At 44.2% G+C, this 26,513-nt stretch overlaps 1 protein-coding gene across 1 annotated transcript in view; it reads left to right on the top strand.

Annotated features, from left to right (window-relative positions):
• The first annotated feature begins 2,997 nt into the window (after positions 1–2,997).
• The window catches only part of Armh3 (armadillo like helical domain containing 3), a 182,431-nt gene continuing 158,915 nt past the window's right edge, over positions 2,998–26,513 (top strand). The window contains exons 1-2 of the mRNA XM_021151523.3: positions 2,998–3,163; positions 24,569–24,681. Coding sequence (XP_021007182.1) covers positions 24,580–24,681 — 102 coding nt within the window. The 5' untranslated portion in view covers positions 2,998–3,163; positions 24,569–24,579. The remainder of the gene's footprint in view (positions 3,164–24,568; positions 24,682–26,513) is intronic.

Raw genomic sequence — 26,513 nt, forward strand, 5'->3', positions numbered from 1 at the left:
AGCAACATCAGGTTCAGCAGCACTGCTGAAAGTCCGTACTCATGCACTGAGGTGTTTCCTCAGCAATATATATATATATATATATATATATATATATATATATAGTCTTAATCAGGGTTTCTTTTCCTGCACAAACATCAACCAAGAAGCAAGTTGGGGAGGAAAGGGTTTATTCGGCTTACACTTCCATACTGCTGTTCATCACCAAAGGAAGTCAGGAGGACTGGAACTCAAGCAGGTCAGGAAGCAGGAGCTGATGCAGAGGCCATGGAGGGATGTTCTTTACTGGCTTGCCTCCCCTGGCTTGCTCAGCCTGCTGTCTTATAAAACCCAAGACTACCAGCCCAGAGATGGTCCTACCCACAAGGGGCCTTTCCCCCTTGATCACCAATTGAGAAAATGCCTTACAGTTGGATCTCATGGAGGCATTTCCTCAACTGAAACTCCTTTCTCTGTGATAACTCCAGCTGTGTCAAGTTGACACAAAACTAGCCAGTACAAAAGTTGACACAAAACTAGCCAGTACTATATATATATATATATATATATATATATTTTTTTTTTTTTTGGACACAAATTCTCACTCTGTAGCCTGGCTTGTCCTTGAACCCTTGACAATCCCTCTGCCTCAGCTTCCCAAACACTGGAATTATAAGCTGTCGTTCCTGTGTCTGCATGAACTGCTATATCCTGTTCCCCGAATACTGATTGATTTGTCAGGCTCCCCTGTTTGGGGAAGGCATGCTTTTTTTTTTAAGATTAATTTTTATTTTGGGGTTTTGAAGAGATGGTTTAGCGATTGAGAACACTGTGTTTTTCAAGGGGACTAGAGTTGGCTCTCAGTACCCTCACAAATGCTTACCACTCTAGCTACAGGAATTCACTTTCTTTGGGCCTGCACAACCAGCCAGCCACAACACAAATAGAAAGTAAAATCTTGAAAATTTATTTTAATGTATGAATGTGTGTATGCCACATGTGTGTAGCTGCTTAATGAGCCCAGAAGAAGATATCATACCCCCCAGAAGAGGACATCATATTCCCCTGGAGCTGGAGTTTTGGTGGTTGTCAGCCATCTGATAGTGAGTGCTGGAAACTGAATTCAGACCTCTGGAATCCAGCAGCAAGTACTCTTAACTACTGAGCCATTTCTCTAGCCTTGATATATATATATTTTTAATGTATGTGCACATCTATGCAGGTGTATGTGGTATGTGTGCGGGTTCCCTTGAAGTTACAGTCAGTTGTAAACTGCCTGACATTGTTGTTGAGAGTCCAACTCAAGTCCTCTACAAGAGCACCAAGAATTCTTTGAAAACATTGTTGTTCTTGTTTTTGTGAGGCAGGGTTTCTCTGTGTAGCCCTGGCTGCCCTGGAACTCACTATGTAGACCAGGCTGGCTTCAAATTCAGAAATCCACCTGCCTCTGCCTCCCGAGTGCTGGGATTAAAGGCATGTGCCACCACGCCCGGTTTCAAAGATATTTCTATTTCCTTTTCCCTCTGAGGCACTTGACAGCTTTATTGGAAGTTCGTACTGTCGTCTCTTCCACTGTGTTTTTTTTTTTTGTTTGTTTGTTTGTTTTGCTTTTGCTTTCAGGTATTATTACCCTCAGTGTTAGCCTTGCCTTTGGCTCATCTTGTTCCCATTCCTAAGCCATCCTCTTTTTCTTGGCTTGAGCCATTACTTCCAAGCCAATGGCTCTAAAGTATAATTTAGCTACAGTCTAATAGCTGGGCTGAGTACCAATAAATGGCATCTAGCAGTCTCCTAGATATTTCTGTCTGGACATCTCACAGACATCTTGATCCTAATGTGCCCTTAATATCATCTTCCTGCCTAAAACAGTTTTTCCTCCAGTGGCCTTTTGTTGCTATAGGTCTCTTTCCATCTTTTTGTTTGTTTGCTTTTAAGACAAGGTTTCTCTGCATAATCCTGGCTGCCCTGGGACTTGCCCTGTAGATCAGGTTGGTCTAGAACTCCCAGAGATCTGCCTACTTCTGCCTTCAGGGTGCTGGGATTAAAGTCATGCACCATTGCTGCCTGGTTACCTTTGCATCTCTTGACCAAGGGTTAGAGCCTTTGGAAACTGCACCACTGACTAAATACAAATCATTTACCCCGATTACTCAAGGCATGGGTCCTTCCTCCCTCCCCTTTCTCCCTCTCTTCCATTTCCTTCTCTTCCTCTCCCCTTGTTTTTTTAAACGTGTATGGGTGCTTTGCCTTTATCTATGTGTACTTTGTGTGTGTCTGTTGCCTATAGAGGCCAGAGAAAGATGGGAGTTACAGGAATATGGGAGTAACAGACAGTTGTGAGTGCTGGGAATTGAACCTGGGTCCTCTGTGAAAATAGCCAGTGTTCTTAATTGCTAAGCCGTATCTCCAGTGTGTCTCTGTGACTGTATCTCTCTGTCTCTCTCTGGTGGATCTCTGAGTTTGAGGCCAGCTTGGTCTACAGAGCAAGTTTCAGATCAGCCAGGGCTACACAGACTTTTTCTCGGAAAACCTAAAAAAAAAAAAAAAAAAAAAAAAAGGACAAGGTCTCTTGTAGCACAGGCTGCCCTTGAATTCGCTATAAAGATGGAGCTAATCTTGAACCTCTCATCCTCCTATCTCTAGTTCCCAAGGGTTGGGATTAACAGACGTGACACATCATGCATGGTTATGTATATTCTTCTAGACTGCAGCTCTCACCTGTGCTGGATAATTTTTTGTCAGTTTGATACAGGAATAATCATCCGAGAGAAGGGGACCCCAAATGAGAAAATACCTCCATAAGATTGGGTCGTAGGCTGGTCAGAATTTAAAATAACGAAAACAACAACAACAACAACAACAACAACAACAATAAAAAACCTCTACTAGAGTGGATTTAAAGCCAGTGGCTTCAGGTGAAGGGCTAGTTCTCTCGCGGTGTCTGTTGGGAGTTGTAGTTTTTGCGATGCTTGCTGGGAATCGTGGTCTGAACCCGCTTCAGGAAGAGGGCGTGAAAGAACCTGAGGAGAGGAGGGTTTTAGGACCCGGCGGGGAGCGGCGGCCTGGGGGAAAAGTGTCGGGAGGTCGGGAACGCGCCCGTGATTCCGGAGCAGTGGCGGCGTCGCCGGAGTCGGGAGCGAGCAGGCCTGCGAGCTGCTAGGGTGCTAGAGAAGCCCGGGGCTCGGTAAGCGGCGCGGGCCCTGCCGGGTCCTCGAACCTGGCCGACCTCTGCGGGTCCGCCCTACTAGGCCTGGACGCAGAGGCGGCCCTGGGGGCGGGGCCTGAGTGTGCCGCGGCGACACGGGTGACAGGGCAGGGGGAGGGCTGCGGTTGCTGGGGCCGCTTGCGGTGGGAGGGTCGGGCCTGGGACCTCAGAGTCCGCCTCGCTGCCTTCGATCGCCCGCTACCGGCTGGGTCCGGCCCGTCGGAGGTCCCGCTGGGGCCTCGGGGGACGCCGAGGCGCTGACCTTTGACCCCAGCGCGGGGCTGACCCCCGAGCCGGTCGGCTCCTGGTGGGAAGCTGCGCCTCCAAGGGGAGGTGGCGGGTCCCTGTGAAGTGTTCAGATGCCGGGTCCTGCGCTCTTCCGTCTTTAGCACCCACTTTTTGCAGAGTTAATAAACCCACTGCGCTTTCATGGGAGGAGTGTGTGCCAGCCGGGAAACCCACCCCTTCCCTCGTACGGTGAAGTTGTCCCTGGCTAATGGGGACAGTGGATATACTTCAGCCATGTCCTAATAAAATGTTGCGGGACTATCGGAACCTCCCCAACTTTTCTTTCTAGAAAAAGTTTTAAACTTTAAGTGTATTTTCCTTGAAAATAGGGCAAGCATGCTGTTTAAACAGGGTTAGTGTTAGAGCCATCTTATGTGTAGCCTTAGGGCCCCTGGCCAGTTCAGAACTAGCTATGTAGATCAGGCTAACCTCAAACTTGTAGCGATCCTTCTGATTCTCCCTCCCAAATGCTGTGATTTCAGTGTGCCCCACCAAGCCAGGCTTATCTCCTGCCCATGATTTAGCACAGAGTGACTTGGAATCGTCTTTGGTATGTTTTTGACTGAATGTGTATGTATGGTCATTTCCATGGGAACGCTTTCAAGATAGCAGATCTAACAAAGGGTTTGCTAACTTCTCTTCCGATAGTTAAAGAATTCATTCTTTTCTTAATGAATTAGCAAGCCTTTAATGTGTTCTTATTATGACAGTCATTGTGCCTTGTTATGTTTAAATACCCCCCCCCCGCCGCCCCCCCCAAGTCAGGGTTTCTCTGTGTAGCCCTTGCTGTTAACTCTCTTTGTAGACCAAACTGGCCTCGAACTTAGAGAGACCTGCCTGAGATACACATTGAGTTCAAGGCCACACGCACACAGACACACACACACACACACACACACACACACAAAATAAAAACAAAAACAAAAAAACTAAAACCAAAACCCACCAAAAATGAAAACAAACCCTAGATAACAACTTAGAACCCAGAATCTGGGATTCGGAGGTGGCTCAGAGGTTTAAGAGCACTTCTGCTCTTTCAGAAGACCCAAATGTGGCTTCCAGCTCCCACACTAGCTAGCTCCTGGCTCACAGGTACCTGTAACTGGCTTCTGTGGGTACTTGCACTCAAGCACACACCCACACACAGACACACCTATTAAAAAACAATAGCATGGGGCTGGAGAGATGGCTCAGAGGTTAAGAGCACTGACTGCTCTTCCAGAGGTGCTGAGTTCAATTCCCAGCAACCACATGGTGGCTCACGACCATCTGGAATGGGATCCGATGCCCTCTTCTGCTGTGTCTGAAGACACCTACAGCTACAGTATACTCATATAAATAAATCTTAAAAAAAAAAACCCAACAACATAAAAAAATGAGGAAAAATAACAACAGAAACCAACCCAGAATTTGGGGTTTTACACAGCACATTTTAGGGATCCATAAAACTTGGAAAATATGACCAAATAACAAATGGATTCAGGGATGTGAGGGGATGTTGCTTCAGCACTCACTGAGCACTGATTTAGACGGAGACTTAGCTTAGAGTCAGGGTTTTTTTTTCCCTGCAGTTCCCATTTTATTTTTCAATTTCACAGTATTCAAGTCCAACTTCAAGGCAGATATCAAGTAGCAAATTAATATTACAGCGTAACTATTTTCTAAGATAACCAATAAAATTTCCCATACACATTCCTACAGACAGTAGTTTAGAAGTTCAATTAGAGACAGAAAAATAATATCCAAAAAAAATCTTTGCTATGTTTTACACAGCTCATAGAGGATGATGATTCATCTAACTGTGATTACTGAATGGCGAATATTTCATCATACAAGTCTTGAACATTCATGTGACCGAGACAGGGTCTTGCAGTGTAGCTTAGGCCAGCCTTGAACTTACAGTGATCCTCCAGCCTCAGCATCTCAACTACTTGGATCATGAGCATGCATCAAAGGTGAAATATTTTTTTAAAGATTTATTTATTTTTATACGAGTACATTGTAGCTGTCTTCTGACACACACCAGAAGAGGGCACCAGATCTCATTCCAGATGGTCGTGAGCCACCATGTGGTTGCTGAGAATTGAACTCAGCACCTCTGGAAGAGCAGTCAGCGCTCTTAACCACTGAGCCATCTCCCCAGGCCCTAGGGTCAGTTTTTAACATCAATCAGAGACACATATTTGGACAAAGTTTTCTCAGGGTGTGTGTTACATATCTGTGTGAAGGCATTTGTCCAGCATGAAGGGAAGACTGCCATTGCCAGAGAAAGTCGGGAGAGCTTTGTATGGAAGGTGTATTTGAACCATGTGTTGAAGATTAAGTAGGAGCTTGCATAATAAGGCGTTTGAGTTGGAGAGAAGAGCCTTTGCAGACATGGCGTAAAGTGTGAAGAGGGAAAAACCAGCATGCTGTGTATATGGGGTAAAAAATCATCCAAAACAGGCTATCCACTGGGGAATTGTCTGGAGGTGAGATCGAAAGGAGGGCAGGATGCCATTGAAACGTAAAAGAAAAACAAACTATTATTTCATGTGTAGTATGCTGCTCATTATGTCTCTGTGTACCTTATGTATGCCTGGTGTCTACATAGGCCAGAAGAGAGCATCAGATCCCCTGTAACTGGAGCTACAAACGGCTATGAGCTGTCATGAAGGCACTACAGATTGAGCCTTGGTCCTCTTTCTTTCTTTCTTTTTTTTTTTTTAATATTTATTTATTATATGTAAGTACACTGTAGCTGTCTTCAGACACTCCAGAAGAGGGAGTCAGATCTTGTTGCAGATGGTTGTGAGCCACCATGTGGTTGCTGGGATTTGAACTCTGAACCTTCAGAAGAGCAGTCGGGTGCTCTTACCCACTGAGCCATCTCACCAGCCCCGGTCCTCTTTCTTTATCTATTTAATTTTACTTTTAGAGACAGAGTTTCTCTGTGTAGCCCTGATTGTTCCTGGAACTGGATCTGTAAACCAGGCTGGTTTCAAACTCACAGAGATCCGCTCGCCTCTGCCTCCCTCCCAGGTGAGGATCCAGTACTTCTTTTTTAATTATTTTTTCTGTATTTTTTTTCATTTTATGTGTATTGGCGTTTTGCCTGCATGTATGTTATATGAGGGTGTCCAATCCCCTGGAACTGGAGTTATAATATTGAGCTGCCATGTGGGTGTTGGGGATTGAACCTGGGTCCTCTGGAAGAGCAGCCAGTGCTCTTACCAGCTCAGCCATCTTGCCAGCCCTGAAACTGTTTTAGAGAGTGAGAGAGTGCAGATTAAAACTCTAGGTAATGAAAGACAGGTCTACAGATGTTATAGTTGAGTAAGACTTGGAATAACTTGGCTTTGGTAAGGTAGAGAACAGAATGATGTTAGAAATAGTTCTGAGGTAGCTGAGACATGAGTAGGAGGAGAATGGTCTAAGGTTTCAGGCCTGGGGTGGAGGAGACTTCATTTACTAGAATTTGGATATAATAACTAGGAGTCTGTACTTCAGGATACAGAAAAAGAACGTTGTTGTTGTGGCATTCAAACCCAGGGGCTTGTTCCTAATGGGCAAATGCTTTACCACTATTTACAACCATAAGGCCTTTCTACCCCAGCCTCTAAGGTGATGTGGAGACTTTTATTTATTTATTTATTTATTTATGTATTTATTTATTTATTGGTTTTTCGAGACAGGGTTTCTCTGTGTAGTCGTGGCTGTCCTGGAACTCACTCTGTAGCCCAGGCTGGCCTCGAACTCAGAAATCCGCCTGCCTCTGCCTCCCGAGTGCTGAGATTAAAGGCGTGCGCCACCACGCCCGGCCCGATTTATATTTATTTAAAATAATGTTAGTCCCTTGATTAGTCCCCAAGTAGCACTTACAACTCATGTTAATCCATTTATATTATTCTATGTTTGCCACATGGCTTCTTACCTATTGGTCTCTAGTACTGGGACGGGGGAGCGTTCCCACGCCTAACTTTCCCTGCCTGTCCTCTTCTGCTTCACCAAAAGGCCACCAGCTTTTTTTTTTTTTTTTAAATAAAACCAATTAGAAGGTGAGAGGGGGAGTGAGGGTTTACATATATGATGCAGGTGTTGAACAGTTGGAGTAACAATGCCAGAGTCCTGCCGATAATCAGATCTCTGTCCCTTACAGAAACCAGCATCTGAGTAATGCAAGGGCAATCTTTACACAGTGCACAAAAAGATTATCCCTACAACTGTTTTTTTGTTTTGTTTTGGTTTTTTGGTTTTTTGTTTTTCGAGACAGGGTTTCTCTGTGTAGCTCTGGCTGTCCTGGAACTCACTCTGTAGACCAGGCTGGCCTTGAACTCAGAAATCCACCTGCCTCTGCCTCCTGAGTGCTGGGATCAAAGGCGTGCTCCACCACACCCGGCTTCCGTACAACTATTTTATATTCTTGAACAGAGCCAACCTTTAAAGGTTAGGTGGTTATGGAAAGAAATTACTTGGGGCTGTCTGGTATATTGAGGTCACATTGCTTGTGGGATATTCAAGGGTAGGTGTGTCCGTAGGTAGCTGCAACTATGGAGGTCCAGTGAGCTGAATAGGTTGGCAGTAGCTGTGAGGGAAGGGATGTGTGAGAAACAATATGGACAGGGAAAATATTTGCTTATTAGGAAGTATCAATATGTGTAGCTTTTTTTGTTTTGTGTTTTTGAGATAGGATGTCGCTTGTAGCCTTGGTGGCCTGGAACTCACTATGTAGATCAAGTTGATCTTGAACTCACAGAAGTCCTCCTGCTTCTACCTTCCAAGTGCAAGGTGTAAAGTGTGCTTAGGCCAATATGTATCTTTTTCTACCTAATGGTGGGTTCTCAAGGCAGTGATCATAAGTTTGTAACGTTTTTGTATCTTTTGTCCTATACTGTGCTTTTGTACTAGTATAAAGTCTATCAGGATTTGTTGTTGTTGTTGTTTGTTTTTTAGAGACATGTTTTCTCTGTGTAGGCCTGGCTCTTGTGGGACTCAACGCTGTAGACCAGGCTGGCCTCAAATTTAGAGCTGCAACTGCCTCTGAGTGCTGAGAGTAAAGGGCTGTGCAGCCAGAACCTAGCTTGTCAGTTTATTTTTATAAGCCTAATGAGCGTTGGGATCCACCTGTCTCTGCCTTCCTCAGAGTGGGGATTAGAAGTGTGTGTCACCATGCCAGTTTGTTGTTGTTTCTAATGTAGGTTCTGGGTGTCTAACTCAGCACCTTATTCTTGCAAGGCACACACTTTGTCATTAGAGTTGTTCTCTCAGACCCTCCTCTTTAAGTTTATTGTATTGTGTGTGTGTTTGCATTTATGCTCATGTTATGGAGGCCAGAAGAGGATGTTGGGTGTCCTATCATTCTGCCCTGTTCCCTTGAGACAGGGTCTTTTACAGACTCTGGAGCTAGATTTGCAGCCAGCAAGCCCCAGTGATCCTTTTGACCTTGACCTTCACGGTTAGAGATGTGTGTGGCCTCACCCAGCTTCTTATGAGAGTGCTGGGGATTGGAACTCAAATTCTCATGTCTGCTGAGCCATCCATCTCTCCAGCTACCTCCACCTTTTAAGATTTTGTTTGTGTTTTGAAGCAGGGTCTCATTTAGCCTGGATTGCTGGTCAGATTTGTTGCATAAGGATATATACCCTGAACTTTCTTATTTTAACGTAGCTGTACATATGCGCCCGAGGAGGTGCGAGTGGTGTCAGCTCCCTGACACTTGAGCTCCAGGCAGTAGGGAGCTGCCTGATATGGGTGCAGGGAAGTGAATCTGGGTCCTGCAGGAGCAATGTGCTCTTAATACTGAGCATTTTCCCTCCAGCCCAGACCTTGAAGCTCTGATCCTCATGTCTCTTCCTCTGTAGTGAACCACCAGTTCCACTGAGAGAGGATATGTCTTTATGTAGCACTGGCTGTCCTGGGACCTGGACCTGTGACTGGCCTCCACCTCAAAGAGATCTACCTGCCTTTGCTTCCTGAGGTTGGAATTAAAGGCTTGTGCTACTACCATGTCTGGGTCTTTATAAGATCTGAGTGATAGAGCTCAGTTGTCTTCATAAGATGGAAGTTAACTTTAGATGTCTCCTCCATACTCTTCACTGCCTTTCTTTTTCTCTGTCCATGCTAGAGAACTCAGGGCCTCATGCTATGCAGGCTCTTTCTTCCCACTGAGCTATCAGCCCCCTTCACTTCATCTTAGGTGGCTGCTATTCATGCGCTTAGGCTGTTGAACAGAAGGGAAGTGAGAAGAATAGCATCGTATCGTTTGAGGAGGTTGAGAGTTTGAGCATAGTTTTAGTTATGTGAGATGAGGGGAGTGTGGCTTTCAACATGAATGTCCTGACATCCTGACAATTTGGAACTTGTTCCAACTTGGAACTTTTGAGACAGGTCTTAGGAAGGGCTAGCAGGACTTCTTGTGTAAGATAAGTTGAAAGGGATTCTGAGGTGGTTATGTTTATATTAACCTTTTTGTTTGTTTGTTTTTGTTTTTGGAGGCTAGGTTTCTTTTCTTACCCCTGGATGACCTGGAACTCAGAGATCCACTTGCCACTGTCTCCCAAATGCTGGGATTAATGTTCAGTTTATATATAAACCTCTTTATTTGTGTTGTTGGTTTGTGAAACTAGACAGTTTAGTAAGTGTGTTGTGACTGGAAGTGTGTGTGTGTGTGTCTGTCTGTCTGTCTAAGTCTTGGACACAACACCTTAACACTGACAAATCAAAATTCATTTCTTTGATGATAGTCCACTTGTGGCTGTCCTGGAACTTATTCTGTAGACCAGGCTGGTCTTGAACTCAGATCCTCCTGCTACCTCCCAAGTGCTGGAAATAAAGGCATGCGTCACCAGCTACTTCTGCTTTTATTTACTTGATGTCTTCTGTGTGTGACTACTTCTATGTCATGCCGTGCGTGTGTAGGTCAAAGGCCAGCTTTCTCCATTTGGTTTTTACCTTCTACCCTGTGGGTTCTGGAATTGAACTCGGTCGGATCTTCAGGCTTAGCAGTAGGCACCGTTCCCCATTGAGCCATCTTACTATCCCTACTTCTGCTTTTAAATACAGACTGAATACAGTCTGAGGTAAGCACTGCTTATAGCACACGTGAAATTTGGACACTGACATATATTTATTTATTTATTTACTTTGTAGCTGTCATCAGACACACTGGAAGAGGGCATCAGATCCCATTACAGGTGGTTGTGAGCCACCATTCGGTTGCTGGGATTTGAACTCAGGACCTCTGGAAGAGCAGTTAGCGCTCTTAACCTCTGAGCCATCTCTCCAGCCCGAGATGGTGATTTTTTTTAAGTGTTGTCTTGTGTTAGTAGATTCTTTTGCATCAAGTGGGAATTTTGATTTTAGGGTTTAGTTTGGACTTAGACTTATAAGGTCTGAAGCTGCAGCTCTGCTGTAGAGTGTGTCCCTATGGTCAGAGTCCTGCATTCAGTTTTAAGCATTGCCTACTCACTCCCTAAGGTTGTAACTCACACTTGTTGTGGGAATTAATTAAAAAAGAGAACCTTTGCCGGGAGTGGTGGCGCACGCCTTTAATCCCAGCACTTGGGAGGCAGAGGCAGGTGGATTTCTGAGTTCGAGGCCAGCCTGGTCTACAGAGTGAGTTCCACGACATCCAGGGCTACAGAGAAACCCTCTCTCACCCCCCCCCCCAAAAAAAAAAAAAAAAAGAGAACCGGCACGTTCCTTGGCTTGTGCCTCTGCCCTGGTGGCCTGGCCAGTCATGTAATGGCAGACAATGGCCTACCTGTTTTTATCTCGTGGAGAGTCTCTGGCCCGGAGCTCCCCAAATGTCTCCACCTGTCTCCACCCAGTTTGGTTGGTTCCCTATGGCAAGTAGCTACCACATCAACCCGTGCTTCAAATCCCCCACACCTTTGTGGTGCACCTCAGGCAAACCCACACTTTGCTGCTGTACTTTTCTCTCTTGAACCTGGGCGACCAGCTGTGTGATGGAAAATGCAACACAAACTTAGTTCAGAAACGACGGTAACTCAATTGCTGGTGCAACAACTAAAATGTTCCTTGTAAGCCTTATTAAATCTAAATCCTCCCGTGATGATGACGGACCTACCATTGAAGCCAGGAGATGCTTGTAACTACGTCTTGTCCTCACACTATCCCTGTCCAATAGAGACCTAACTCTCATACTTTGTCTAACCCGCAAGTCCCTCTTACTTGCCCAGTGATTGGCCCTTATTCATTAGGGGATTGGTTCAAACAAGTCACCCGAGGATGACTCACTCCTTGTCAGCAACCCCTCCCAGGAGAGTGGAATTAACATCAACATACAGACAGCACCAGGTCCTCCCACAACACACACTCAGTCTGCTTTTTTTTTTTTTTAAAGATTTATTTATTATATGTAAGTACTGTAGCTGTCCTCAGACACTCCAGAAAAGGGCGCCAGATCTCGTTATGGATGGTTGTGAGCCACCATGTGGTTGCTGGGATTTGAACTCTGGACCTTCAGAAGAGCAATCGGGTGCTCTTACGCACTGAGCCATCTCACCAGCCCCCTCAGTCTGCTTTTTAATAATTTGCTATACCTAGAGCCTGATCTATATTCACAAGACATTCTTTTAAAATATGTTTAAATTATATATATTTTATGTATGTATGTATGTCCTTATTTATTATGTTTGTATGTGTTCCTGCTGTGGGTGCCTTCATGTTGTAGTGTGTGTGTAGAGGTCAGAAGACAACTGGTGGCAGTCAGTTCTCCTTCCACCATGGGGATCCAACTCAGGTTGTCAGGCTTCACGGCAGGTGCCTTTCCTTGCTGAGCCATCTCCTGACTCTATTAGAGTGGGTGGCGACCAGAGAAGAACATTTAGTGTCTTTCTTTACTATTTGCCAGCTGTGTTACTTTGGGCAAGTAAAATTCATATAAGATTATGACAGTAGTGCTTACTCTATCTGATTATTGTAGAGAATAAATGCAGAGTATTTAACGCACAGAGAATAGTGCCAAGTGCATAGTAACTTCTCTGGAGTGTTATCTTAACGTATATCACCTCCCACAAGACCGAAGCAGTGCTCTGAGGATAAGGAGGACTAACTGAAGACTTCCGCATCCAGGAATTAAAAGAGCAGCAGTGACGGCATGTTCTGTTCCATCTCAGTGCAGGCTTTCGGGGAGATGACTTCAAGAACACAGGCCTAAACGGGGCAGCAGTGGCAAAGGCAGGTAGCTCTCTGAGTTGAGGCCAGTTTGGTCTACAAAGTGAGTTCCAGGATGGCCAGGGCTACACAGAGCCCTGCTGTGACTCTTCCCCCACCCCAAAGAAAACTAAGCAAATAAAAACCCAACCCAAACAAACAAATAGAATTTGGATCTGCTCTGTTTTTATTTTGAAGAAAGACTTGGAGTAACTGGCCATAACTGGATGGTTAGCTCAGTTGGTTACAGCATGGTGTGAATAGCCACAGGATGGTGTTACATACTTGTTTACCAGTCTTTGGGCTGGAAGTGGGGGAATCTGTTGTCCATGCTAATAAGAGAACCTGTGCCGAGGAATCCTGTGAAAGTAAGCTAAGTCCACGGGCTGGAGAGATGGGAGTTAGCTTGAAAAGGAAGAGTTGCAGAAGTCGCAAAGCCTGCATTTTCTTAGTGATGTGTGTGGTGGGTCTTGCAAAAGACTAACTAGACATAACTAAAGATTTTCTTTCTTCAGTGTTAGGAATAGAACTCAGGGTCTCTTTTAAATGAGTTGTCTCTCTTGGGTGTTGGGTGAATGGGTCAGAGCAAAATTGTCTCCTCTGAGAGCCACTGACTTGGAATGATTGTTAAAAATGACCATGAGGGCCGGGCGTGGTGGCGCAAGCCTTTAATCCCAGCACTCGGGAGGCAGAGGCAGGCGGATTTCTGAGTTCGAGGCCAGCCTGGTCTACAAAGTGAGTTCCAGGACAGCCGGGGCTATAGAGAAACCCTGTCTCAAAAAAAAAAAAAAAAAAAAATGATCATGAAAAGTTGACTTTTTTTTTAAAGACTTATTTAATGTGAGTACACTGTTGGTCTTTTCAGACACAACAGAAGAGGTAGGTCATTGGATCCCATTACAGATGGTTGTAAACTACCGTGTGGTTCCTGGGAACTGAACTCAGGACCTCTTGAAGAGCAGTCAGTGCTCTTAATTGCTGAGCCATCTCTCTAGCCCCATCTTGTTTGTATTTTGAGACAGGCTCTTGACATGTAGTTCAGGCTGATCTTGATCTGGCAGTGACCCTCCTACTTCAGCCTCTTGAATGTTGCAGTTACAGACACACCATGTAATCCCTGATGTTTTGCATACCTATGCCCATGTGTCACGTGTGGATACCTGACATGGATATTTATATTCTTTTTTTTTTTTGATGCAGGTCTCTCACTGAATGTGAGGTGGTTCAGCTCCCAATATTGGGAGTATAGGTGCTCGAACTCATTATGTAGCTAAGGATGACTTTGAACACTTGTTTTGTTTTTTTTTTGGTTTTTCAAGACAGGGTTTCTCTGTGTAGCCCTGGCTGTCCTGGAACTCACTCTGTAGACCAGGCTGGCCTCGAACTCAGAAATCCGCCTGCCTCTGTCTCCGGAGTGCTGGGATTAAAGGCGTGCGCCACCACCGCCAGCAACACTTGATTTTCTTGCCACCAATTAATGCTGGAATTATATGCATGTGCCAGGAGCCCAGTTTAGATGAGCCATTCTCAAGCTTTATAGAATTTCTGGAATACGGTTTGTTAACCTCGTCATTCACTCTTGGCATAATGGGGTGGGTACTTCATTGTTGGAGAAGGTTTCCTGTGCATTGTAGAATGCTTAGCAATACCCCTGGTCTTTGATCTCTATCCAGTAGATTCTATTGATATTTCTCTGGGTTAGGACAACCAGAAATGTCTTTAGACATTGACAAGTGTCTTCTGGGGCAGTTAGGATCCAGTGATCTGGAGTGATTGTTCAAAATGTAGGACTCCCTCTTCAGCTGTGGATAGCCAGATAGACAGACTGTACCTCAATAGAGAAAATGTAGACTCCTAGTGTTTATCTTAGCTGTCTGATTCAGTAGTGGGAAGGGTTAGGAGTCTGTACAGTTAGGAGGTACTCTAGGAGAATCTAAGTCAGGGAATCATGGCTCTGTAGTACTGAATGTACTCTCAGAACTGTACTTGAATTATTCCCCATTTCATCTTTCTCTTCCTGGTTTATAGTGTTTGATGTGAACTTGACACAAACTAGAGTTATTTGAAAGGCGGAAACCTTAATTGAGAAAATGCCTCCATAAGATCTAGTTGTAGGGTCTTCCCTTCTCCTTCTTCTCCTTCTCCTTCCCCTTTCCCTTCTCCTTCTTCCTTCCTTCCTTCCTTCCTTCCTTCCTTCCTTCCTTTCTTCCTTCCTTCCTTCCTTCCTTCCTTCCTTCCTTCCTTCCTTCCTTCCTTCCTTCCTTCCTTCGTTTCTCTCCCCCCACTCTCACTCCCCTCTCCTCCAAGACAGGGTTTCTCTGTGTAGCCTGGTTGTCCTGGAACCCAGACCGGGCTGGCCTGGAACTCACAGAGATCCAACTGGCTCTGCCTTTCCAGAGCTGGAATTAATGGTGTGTGCCCCCATGCCCACCTGTAGGCTATTTTCTTAATTAGTGATTCTTTGGAGAGGACCCAGCCATTGTGGGTGGTGCCATCCTTGGGCTGGTGGTCCTGGGTTTTATAAGAAAGCAGGCTGAGCAAGCCATGTGAAACAAGCCAGTAAGCAGGTTCCCACTGTGGCCTCTGCATCAGCTCCTGATGCAGGTTTCTGTTCTGCTTGAGTTCCTGTCCTGACTTCCTCAATGATGGACTGTGCAGTGTAAGCCAAATAAACCCTTTCCTCTCCAAGTTGCTTTTGGCCATAGAGTTTCATTACAGTGATAGTAACCCTAAGACAATGTCTTTCCATTTATAATCAAGTTTGGTGGATAATTATGCCCAGAGGACTAAATTTCCTCAATTAACATTGCAGCAGTTTGTTTGTTTGTTTGTTTTGTTTCCAACTTGACACAAGCTAGGCTCATCTGAGAAGACGGGACTTCAACTGATAGAATGCTTCCTTCAGATCGGCCTGTAGGCAAGTCTAGGGGACACTTTCTTGATTGATGATTGGTGTGGAAAGGCCCAATCCACTGTGGTCTCTACTATCCTGGGCAGATGTCCCAGGTGCTATAACAAAGTAGGCTAAGAAGCCATGGGAGCCTGTTAATGAGTATTGTTCTTTCATGATCCCTGCTTCAACTCCTGCCTCTAGGTTCCTGCCTTGAGTTTGTGCCCTGACTTAATGATGAACTATAAGCTGTAGGCTGATATAAACTCTTTCCTTCCCAAGATGCTTTTGGTCATAGTCTTTTTCACATCAACAAAAGGCAACCTAAAACGTGCATAAAATTGGGCATAGTGGTGCATGCTTGTCATCTCAGCACCTGCGTGATGGAAGCAGGAGGATTAGCAGTTCATAGTTACCCACAGTTTGAGTTAGCCTGGGCTGTAAGAGATCCTGACTTAAAAAATAAGTTAGTGTGATGTAATCTTTTTTTTTCTTTTCTTTTCTTTTTTTTTTTTTTTTTTTTTTTGAGACAGGGTTTCTCTGTGTAGCTCTGGCTGTCCTGGAACTCACTCTGTAGACCAGGCTGGCCTCAAACTCAGATATCCGCCTGCCTCTGCCTCCCAAGTGCTGGGATTAAAGGCGTGTGCCACCACGCCCGGCTGTGATGTCATCTTTTAAGTAATGTCTACAAGGGACTGGAGAGATGGCTCAGTGGTTAAGAGTACTTGTTGCAGCCGGGCGTGGTGGCGCACCCCTGCCTTTAGTCCCAGCACTCGGGAGGCAGAGGCAGGTGGATCTCTGAGTTCGAGGCCAGCCTGGTCTACAGAGTGAGTTCCAGGACAGCCAGGGCTACATAGAGAAACCCTGTCTCAACCCCTCTAACCCCCCAAAATTTTGCTTAACCCTTACTGACACCAGAGTGACGCATTCCTGGTACCTCAGAAGGTTTTCTTGTGGTTCCTTGCTACTGTCTCCCTGCTGCTGTCCCAGCTCTGTCACTGTAGATGAGTTTTGTCTTTTGATCTTACAGAAATGGGATCAGCAGGCTGTACTCTTCTATGTAGCATTTCTGTGAACGTTAACTGCTGTTTCATGAACCACTTTTTACTTGTTTGTTTTTTGTGTTTTTTTTTTTTTGGTTTGTTTGTTTGTTTGTTTGTTTGTTTTGAGACAGGGTTTCTCTGTATAGCCCAAGTTGTCCTGGAATTCACTCTGTAGTGATCCCTGGCTGACCTCAAAGTCAGAGATCTGACTGTCTCTGCCTCTCCAGTCCTGGAATTAAAGGCTTGTGACATCATTCTTCCCAACCCTGGCTGATTTATTTATTTTTATTTTATATGCGTTGGTGTTTTGCTTGAATGTATATATGCCTGTGTAAGGGTGCCAGATGCCCTGGAAATGGAGTTTCAGACAGTTGTGAGCTGCCGTGTGGTTGCTGGAATTTGTTCCAGGGTCCTCTAGAAGTCCACTGGCCATCTCTTTAACCCCCACGTTTCATGTATTATTAATGTCTTTTAAATTTCTGTGTATTAAATTGTATGACTGTAGTATAATTTTTCCATTTTCTGAGATACTTTTTAATAATAATTATTCGAGACAGGAATTCTCTGTGTAGCCTTGATTGTCTTGGAACGCATTCTTCTTTTTTTTTTTTTTTCGAGACAGGGTTTTTCTATATAGCCCTGGCTGTCCTGGAACTCACTTTGTAGACCAGGGTGACCTCGAACTCAGAAATCCTCCTACCTCTGCCTTCCAAGTGCTGGGATTAAAGGTACAAGACACCATTGCCTAGATAGTTTTTTATATTATATGTATGCTTGTGTGTTCATGTGAATGAAGGGTCTCGGTTCATTCCTCCTCCAAGTGCAGTTTGGGTGCTGGAACCCAATCTCAGGACCTCTGCAAGAGCAGCATCAGTTCTTATGGCTGAGCCATCTCTTAAGCCTGATAAATATTTCAATACTCTTTTTAAAAAGAATTTTAAATATTTATTATGTGTAAGTGTGTCCATGAGTATATATGTGCACACATGAGTAGTTACTTGCTTGCTGAGGCCAAAGAGTGTGGGCCAGAAGGCAGCATACGATGTCCTGGAACTAGACTTGTAGGCTGTTGGGAGCCTCCTGTTTGAGTTCTAGACATCAAACTCTGCAAGAGCAGCAAGCTCTTCTAATGACTGAGCAGTTTCCCCAGCTCCCTTAAAACTTGTTACAAATTATCGCATTTATTGTGTGAGTGTGTGTTTCTTTATGTGTGCTGAGGCGCACATGCAGAGATCAGAGAACAGCTTGCAGGAACCCGTTCCTGTGATCCCAGATTGCATCTTGTCCTATTGAGCAGCTTTGCCGTGTCTTGAGTTCTCTATATATTTGAAAAGCAAGGGCTAGGACTATAACTCAGTGGTGGAGCACTTGTCTGTAATGTGAAAGGCCCTCCCTAAAACAAACCAAACCTAAACACAACTTAGAAATACAAGACGACACAACCCCTGCACGGAACTTTACAGAAGCTTTTCAAGAAGGGGTCACCCAATGGGGGCGTCTGGTGTTTCTGTCTGAGCGTGTGCATTGTGTGCTCAGACCTCGGGTTATTGTACTGACCTTCTCTCCGTCTTCAACACTTTCCCCAAGGTTCAGGAGGCTGGTTTCCTCCTGTTATTTAAGTCTAGTGTCTTATTTAGGGTTTTTGTTTTTTTTTTTTTTTTTGGTTTTTCGAGACAGGGTTTCTCTGTGTAGCCCTGGCTGTCCTGGCACTCATTTTGTAGACCAGGCTGGCCTCGAACTCAGAAATCCGCCTGCCTCTGCCTCCCGAGTGCTGGGATTAAAGGCGTGCGCCACCACGCCCGGCTTGTTTTTTTTTTTTAAAGATTTATTTATTGATTATATGTAAGTACACTGTAGCTGTCTTCAGACACTCCAGAAGAGGGCGTCAGATCTCGTTACGGATGGTTGTGAGCCACCATGTGGTTGCTAGGATTTGAACTCCGGACCTTCAGAAGAGCAGTTGGTGCTCTTAACCACTGAGCCATCTCACCAGCCCCTTATTTAGGGTTTAATTGCTGTGAAGAGACACCATGATCAAGGCTACTCCTACAAAGTAAACATTTAGTAGGGCTGGCTTACAGTTTCAGAGGTTCAGGCACACTATAATGCTGGAGGAGCCAAGAATTCTACATCTTAACCCCAAGGCAGCCAGGAAGAGACTGTCTTCTACAGGCAGGCACTGGAGCCTGCGCATAGGAGACCTCAAAGCTCATCTAAACTTAGACACATTTCCTTCAAGAAGGCCACATCTTCCTACTAGTGCCACTCCCGATGGCCACACATTCAAACACTTGAATCTATGGGGTCAAACCTATTCAAACCATCACACCTAGTGTCACTTTCTCATTGAGATCTTCTCTAATCTCCTAAAGTGGCCCCCTTAGGCAGTTTGTCTTCAAGGCACTTGGAGATGTCTCATCTTAATTTTTTCATCTCCTGGGATGAAAATTCTATCCTCAGGTATCTTTTTTATTCTGTATTTTGTTGCATCCTGGTGCCTGGTCACCTAAAGAATGCTCACTATATATATATATATATATATATACACACACACACACACACACACACATATATGTATATATATACATATGTATATATATACACATATATATATACATATGTATATACACACACATAGATATACATATATATACATATGTATATATATACACACATATATACATATATATACATATGTATATATATATTTGATTTATTTATTATTCTACATAAGTACACTGTAGCTGTCTTCAGACACACCATGTGGTTGCTGGGACTTGAACTCAGGACCTTTGTAAGAGCAGTCAGTGCTCTTACCTGCTGAGGCATCTCCAGCCCTCACTATGTATTTGTTGAATGAATAAGTGACTGACTTCTTTGTGCTTGTATTTTACTTTCTGAACTTTTCTCAGCATTTACTTCTACTGAATCTCCTCCTTTCCTGTTTATTTATTTACTTTTATTTAGTGTTTGTGGTGCTATGGATGGAGCCCAGGGCTTCCCACACACCAGGCAAGGCCAGTATCTGCCAGTCAGCCACTGCCCTCCTCACTCACTGGAAAGGATTTCACTTTCACTTTTCCTTTTCTAGTATTTGATTGAAGTGTTTTAGGGCACTTTCCTTCACAGTTGGTTATAGCAGGTGTTTTGTTTCCTCAGATGAAATTTTCCTTCTGGGGGGTGGTGGTAGGATCGGGTTTAATCATGGTTTCACGTAGCCTGGATTGGCCTCAAGGTCACTTGGAACTGATGCCTTCTACCACGTTGTGTCTCTGGCCCTAAGATACTTTTTTAAAATTAAAAATGTCTGTCTGTCTCTGAACCATGTGTGTGCCTGGTGCCTGAGGAATCCAGAAAAGGACATAGGATCCTTTGAGACTGGAGTTACAGACAGTTGTGAGTGCCACGTGGGTGCTGGGAATTGAACCTGGGTCCTCTGGAAGAACAGGCAGTGCTCCTAATGAGCCATCTCTTCAACCGCAAGGTACGTTATTTTAAGTTTAATTTCAATTTTTATTTCTGAGACCCAAAGAAAACCCTATGAGAAGTTTATACTTCTTATAGTCTCTGGCCCCAGAAACCCTAATTTGCTGACTTCCATGGGTGGGAGTACTGAGTGCTGAGTACTGAGTACTGGCCGGAGTGGGAGGCTTTATGTTCTCAGTTTCAAGTTACTTTCCAGGCAGTTTGGGTGGCAGTCCCAGCAAGCTCTGTGGTGGCGACAGACTAGTGAGCTGAGGCCTGTGCTGTGTTCACTCTCCCGTCACATGGAAGGAGAGTGGTGGGCGCGGTTCACTTGGAAACTTGGTAGCTGGGATCAGGATTATTTCCCTCCTCTTCTATTCCCTTTTGCTTATTAGAAAGTATTGATCCTAAAGTAGAGAGTTTATTGGATCTGGAGTGGACATTGATTAGCTGTAATCCAAGTGTAGATCCTCATAGGGAGATGTTTGTAAACGTGATTTTTGTATCTTAGGGACTTGTGGTCCTTGACGTCCTGCTAATGAGCTTACGAAAGCTGAGCACATGCCAGTTCTAGATCCAGTGCACACGGAAGTGCATTGTGTGCAGTTTATTTAACAGGACTCTCTTGATTTCCAATTTATTTTTCCAAGATAAGGACGTCTTCCTCTTGACAGCCTGTAGCAGCAACTGTATTTCATGGTTTGTTTTTGTTTTTGTTTTTTTCTGAGACAGGGTTACTCTGTGTAGCCCTGGCTGTCCTGGAACTCACTTTGTAGACCAGGCTGGCCTCGAACTCAGAAATCCGCCTGCCTCTGCTGGGATTAAAGGCATGTGCCACCACGCCCGGCTCGTATTTCATGTTTTAAGACAAAGCCATGATCAATATAGTGGAAAATGTCTGAGTCTTCTGTTTTGATTTTCTTGTCAGTTTTTTCTAGATTATAATAGAAATTGGTAAAATAATAGAAATAAGCCTTAACTAAAATTTTAGGTCTGACCTAGGACTTTTTATTGTGGTTGGTACTATTAAACTCAGAGCCTGTGTGTGCCAGGCTGGCCTTTAACTTATGTTACGGAGAGTGAGCATGAGTTCTTGTTTTTCTGTCTCTATCTCTCTAGTATTGGAATTCCAAGTGTGTATCGCTGTGCTTGGGTGACCAAGCCAGCTCAGTCAGTCTACAGAGTCTCGAGCCCAGGAGTGAGGCTTGAGAAGAAAGACAGTTAGACAAACATTATAGCATGACTCCAGCCAGTGCTGAGGCTGAAGCGGCTTCAATTTCCAGCCAGCTTTTACACCATTCTAGGTCCTAGCAGAGAATAGGGTCAGTTCTCACATCAAAGACAAAGAGATTAAACAAGGCAGAGAACAAAGAGATCACACCAGGTAGAAATCAAACAAAGCAGGAAGCAAAGTCCCTGAGCCACTGGGTCTGGGGCTTCGCAGGGTCACCAGGACCAGAGGGAAGCCACACCTTCTTGGATGGGTTCACCTTGATCCTTGCAGCAGTCCAAATGTGAAGATTCTCATCAGAGCCTACTTCTTCCTCCAGAGCCCAGTCACAAGGCCTTGACCAAATTTCTATAAGCAGCAAATTGTTATAAGTGGCACCAAAAGCTCTCCACACTTGGGGGTTTTGTTTTATTTTGTTTGCTGGCGTTGAATTTTATTTTTAAAATTTATTGATTTATTTTTAAAGTTTTATTTATTTATTATTTATTTGAGTACATGGTAGCTGTCTTCAGACACACCAGAAGAGGTCATCGGATCCCATTACAGATAGTTGTGAGCCATCATGTGGTTGCTGGGAATTAAACTCAGGACCTCTGGAAGAGCAGTCAGTGCTTTTAACCAGTGAGCCATCGCTCCAGTCCCCTACCTTGAACTTTTAATGGTCCTCCTGTCTCAGCTTCTGAGAGGTACGATTAGAGATGCAAACCATCACATCTGGTCAAAGTGTAAATATTTTTATTACAGTTATGTCTTTGTGTGGGTGCATGTGACCCACGGCATACAAGCGGAGGTCAGAGGACAACTGGGTGGTTGGTTCTCTCCTTGTACCTTGTAGGTTCCTGAAATATGGATTAAGGTCTTCAGGTTTGGCAGTGTCTTTACCCACTGAGCCATGTCACCTGTTAGGCTATCCTGGAACTTCTTTGTGTATCTCAGGCTGATCTGGACTGCAAGTGTGCACTTTTTTTGAGAAGTATTCCTTCCCATTTCAGAATTGGTAAACAACCTTCTGCTGAGCATTCCCATGAACCAAGTGTTTCTAAGAGAAGTATATGATGTAGTTCTTAGGATAAAGGTGTTTAATACCTGTTTGGAGAAGTTATCTGTGCTTGGTACATGGTCAGAGGTGGGACTCTCCCTTTTTGGCTGTATGTATCAGGGAAAGATGATATCTAAGAATCTTTTGTACTATTGGGTGTATCTCTTTTTTTTTGTTTGTTTAGTTGTTTTGGTTTTTTTTTTTTTTCAAGACAGGGTTTCTCTGTGTAGTCCTGGCTGTCCTGGAGTTCACTCTGTAGACCAGGCTGGCCTCGAACTCAGAAATCCGCCTGCCTCTGCCTCCCGAGTGCTGGGATTAAAGGCATGCGCCACCACGCCCGGCGTATCTCTTGTATTTAAGTAAAATTTTGGTTTTGATTTGAGAGGTAGTGTATATTTTCAAAATTAATTTTATAAAATGAGTTCAATGTCTTTGAGTTTATCTAGAGGTAAAATCAGACCTTTCCCTAGTGTTCTCCTGTTTGTCTTGTATGGGCCTAGATTTCATACATAGAGCTCAGGATTTAAGAGAGCTGGAACTTGGCTAATAAGAAAACAAATGAGGGAGGGATGTATGTAAATATGCACTGGAGACCTGTGGGATTTTAAGTCTCAGTTGGAAAAGAATGGAGAGTTCCTTGAAGATGTAAGGATTCTAGAACTGCTTTTCTATAGGACCAAAAAATAAGTTTAAGTTTGATCTACAATAGTATTCTAAATGTATACAGTTAAGTTTGAAAGTAGCATATTACTATTATTTTGAAATCATATTTATTTTTGGCTTCTTAACTTCTGTTTTCTGCCTGTAGTCTCTTTCCGAGGACTTGTGAAGACAGTCAAGTGCAGTGTGATTTATGAGGCAGTGAAGGGCAAGTGCCCTGCAGTGGTGAGGACCTGATCGATGGAGCACATGAGTCTGTAGTGGACTTCCTGCCCTAATGGTCCTCAGCGGGATCAATATTTGAAATTTAACTTCACCATTGTTCTGTGGGCACTGCGAGCTCCGCAGCCTGCCTTCTTTCCTCCTCTGATATGTGTGTGGCCAGACTTCTTCTAGGTGGAGCTACTATGCTTTCCTGTTTGCTTTTAGATCAGCCCTAAGCTTCAGCCACTGGCACTTTTTATGGATTTAAAATATATTGTGCTATAGGGCAATTAATATTTTAAGTCTTGATATTACATGATCTGGGGAGGGGACTAATGAATAAGATCTATAGCCATTATTTATCATTTCTTCTTCGTAAAAAAATTCCCATTGAATGATATTTCAGTAGATTCTGTAGTATCCTAAAGTGTCTGGCCCTGGCCCCGCCTGTCTGCCTGTTCACGCTCCCTCCCTCTCTCCCTTCTCTCCTTCCATTTTTTTTTTTTCTTTTAAGATTTATTAAACCGGGTGTGGTGGCACACGCCTTTAATCCCAGAGGCAGAGGCAGGCGGATTTCTGAGTTCCAGGCCAGCCTGGTTTACAGAGTGAGTTCTAGGACAGCCAGGGCTACACAGAGAAACCCTGTCTTGAAAAAACAAAATAAGCAAACAAAAAAGATTTATTAATTTATTTTATGTATTTGAGTACTTTAGGCACATGTACACCTGCATGCCAGAAGAGGGCATCAGACCACATTATAGATGGTTGTGAGCCACCATGTGGTTTCTGAGAATTGAACTCACAGCCATCTCTCCAGCTCCTTTAGACAGTGTTTCTGATAGCTCAGACTGGCCTTGAACTCTCTACAGCTAAGGATGACCCTGAACCTTTAATCATCTTGTCTTTCCCTCTGCCTCCCAGTTTACAGGCACGAACCACCAATATTTCAATGCTCCAATTTGTTTTTTAAATGAGTTTTTTTTTTTTTTTTTTTTTTTGTTTTTTCGAGACAGGGTTTCTCTGTATAGTCCTGGCTGTCCTGGAACTCACTTTGTAGACCAGGCTGGCCTCGAACTCAGAAATCCACCTGCCTCTGCCTCTGGGATTAAAGGCGTGTGCCACCACCGCCCGGCTGAGTTTTGTTTTTTACAGGCATTTTGGCTCGTAGTAAAATTGAGAGAAAGGTGTGGTAGTCCATAAATTCTGTAGTTTTGCACGTCTGCAACTTGTCCCATTCTGTATTTGTTACAGTTGACAAATCTATTGCCGTAGACATCATTACCACCTGGAGTTGGTGTCTGCATTAGGTATATTCTCTGTGGGTTGGAACAAATGCATCCCGACGTATTTCTTCTGTTATGGTGTCACATTTACACTGTCCTAAAATGTGTCTCACCTTACCCCACAGGTTCTCTAGCCATGGCACAAGTAGAGAAACGGGGAGGCTTGCTCCGGAAATCTTCAGCCTCAAAAAAACCTCTAAAGGAAAAAGTGGTGCTGATGTATGATGAGATTTTCATGGTAAGGCCTGGGGCCCCGCTGTCCTGCACAGCTAGATTGGTTTTCTGTTTCTTTAAAAAAAGAAAAATTAAAGTTGTGTTTAATTTATCTCTATGTATGTACACATATATGTGTTTGAACAAGTACAGAAGAAGACAAGCCACAGTGCATGTGTGCAGTCAAAGAACAACTTGCAACAGCCTCCCACTGTTTAGGTTCTGAGGCTGAACTCAGACCGTCAGGCTTGGTTCTTCTACTCAGAGTCACCTGGCTGGTCCTTTGTGTTTAGCAAGAGTCTTGCTGTATAGTTCAGGCTGGCCTGGAACTCACTGTGTAGATCAAGCTGTCGTCACACTCAGTGATCCTCCAGCCACATTGCCTGGAGTGCTGCAATTATAGGCATGAACCACCATACCTAACCTCGACTCTTCGATGACCTTTTTTAAAAATGGAATTTATTTAATTTTACTTACATTGGTGCGTTCCTTATATTGCACGTGTGCCTGTGGGAGGGGTCAGATCCCCTGGAACTGAAGTTACCTCTGTCCCACTTGGCCCTGAGAGAAGGCTTCAGTGGGGAAGTTTTAAGAAAACTAATAGTAACATGCTCCAGAGTATACCAGGGTATGTGGGCAGCTTGACCCTGCTCTGAGTCAAGCTATTCTTCTGTGTCAGTGACTGGAAGGCATGGAACAAAACGGCTACTGCTTTGCTAGGAGCGCAGCTCAGGGCAATGATTGTGAGCTGCCATAAGGGTGCTGGGAACCAAACTATGGCGTTCTCTGCAAGAGCGAAACTTGCTGTTAATCTCTGAGATATCTTTTCAGCTCCCCAGATATCTTTAAGAAATATTCTTTATTTATTATTTCCATGGAGTATGTGTGGAGGTCAGAGGACAAGATTGTGGAAGTACATTCTGTCTTTTCACCTTTGTGGGTCCCAGGGGTTGAACTCAGGTCACCAGGGTTTTGAACCTATACTGTCTGAGCTGTCCTGCTGACCCAACTTTTCTCCTTTTAAAAAGGTTTGTCAGTTGGGTGGTGGTGGGGGTACATGCCTTCAATTCCAGCACGCAGGAGGCAGAGAGGCAAGCTCAGATTCCTAGGAGTTCGAGGCCATCCTGATTGGTCTATAGAGTGAGTTCCAGGACAGCCAGGGCTACACAGAGAAACCCTGTCTTGACAAAATGTCAGAAGAGGGAATCAGAGTCTGATACTGTGGAGCTGGAGTTACATGTGCTTGTTAGACACCTGATGTCGGTGTTTGGACTGAAACCCTGGTCCTCTGGAAGAGCAGCAAGTGGCTTTAACTAAGCTGTCTCTTCAGTCTTGTGACTCATTTTTAAAAAAGATTTATTTTATTTATATGAGGCCACTTGTAGCTGTCTTCAGACACACCAAAAAAGGGCGTCAGATCCCATTACAGATGGTTGTGAGCCACTATGTGGTTGTTGGGATTTGAACTCAGGACCTCTGGAAGAGCAGTCAGTGCTCTTAACCACTGAGCCATCTCTCCAGCCCTCGTGACTCATTTTTTATGATTATTTTCCTTCCTTCTTTCCTTCCTTCCTTCCTTCCTTCCTTCCTTCCTTCCTTCCTTCCTTCCTTCCTCCCTCTCTCTCTCCCTCCCTCCCTCCCTCCCTCCCTCCCTCCCTCCCTCTCTCCCTGTGTTTCTTTTTCTTACCTAAAGAGCCCCTCCTTTTTTAAAATGATAGATGTCCTAGGAATTTTCTTTTGTACCTTGAATTCTGCAATTTCAATTTCAGATATTTTAAGAAAGAAGCATTGCTATATTCTATCTCAAGTTGTTGGTAGATAGAATAAGTAATTAGACATCCTTACTCTCTAGTTATG

This window comes from Mus caroli, unplaced genomic scaffold (genome assembly GCF_978045245.1).
Source record: "Mus caroli unplaced genomic scaffold, Mus_caroli_1 scaffold_20, whole genome shotgun sequence".
Classification (NCBI taxonomy): Eukaryota; Metazoa; Chordata; class Mammalia; order Rodentia; family Muridae; genus Mus; species Mus caroli.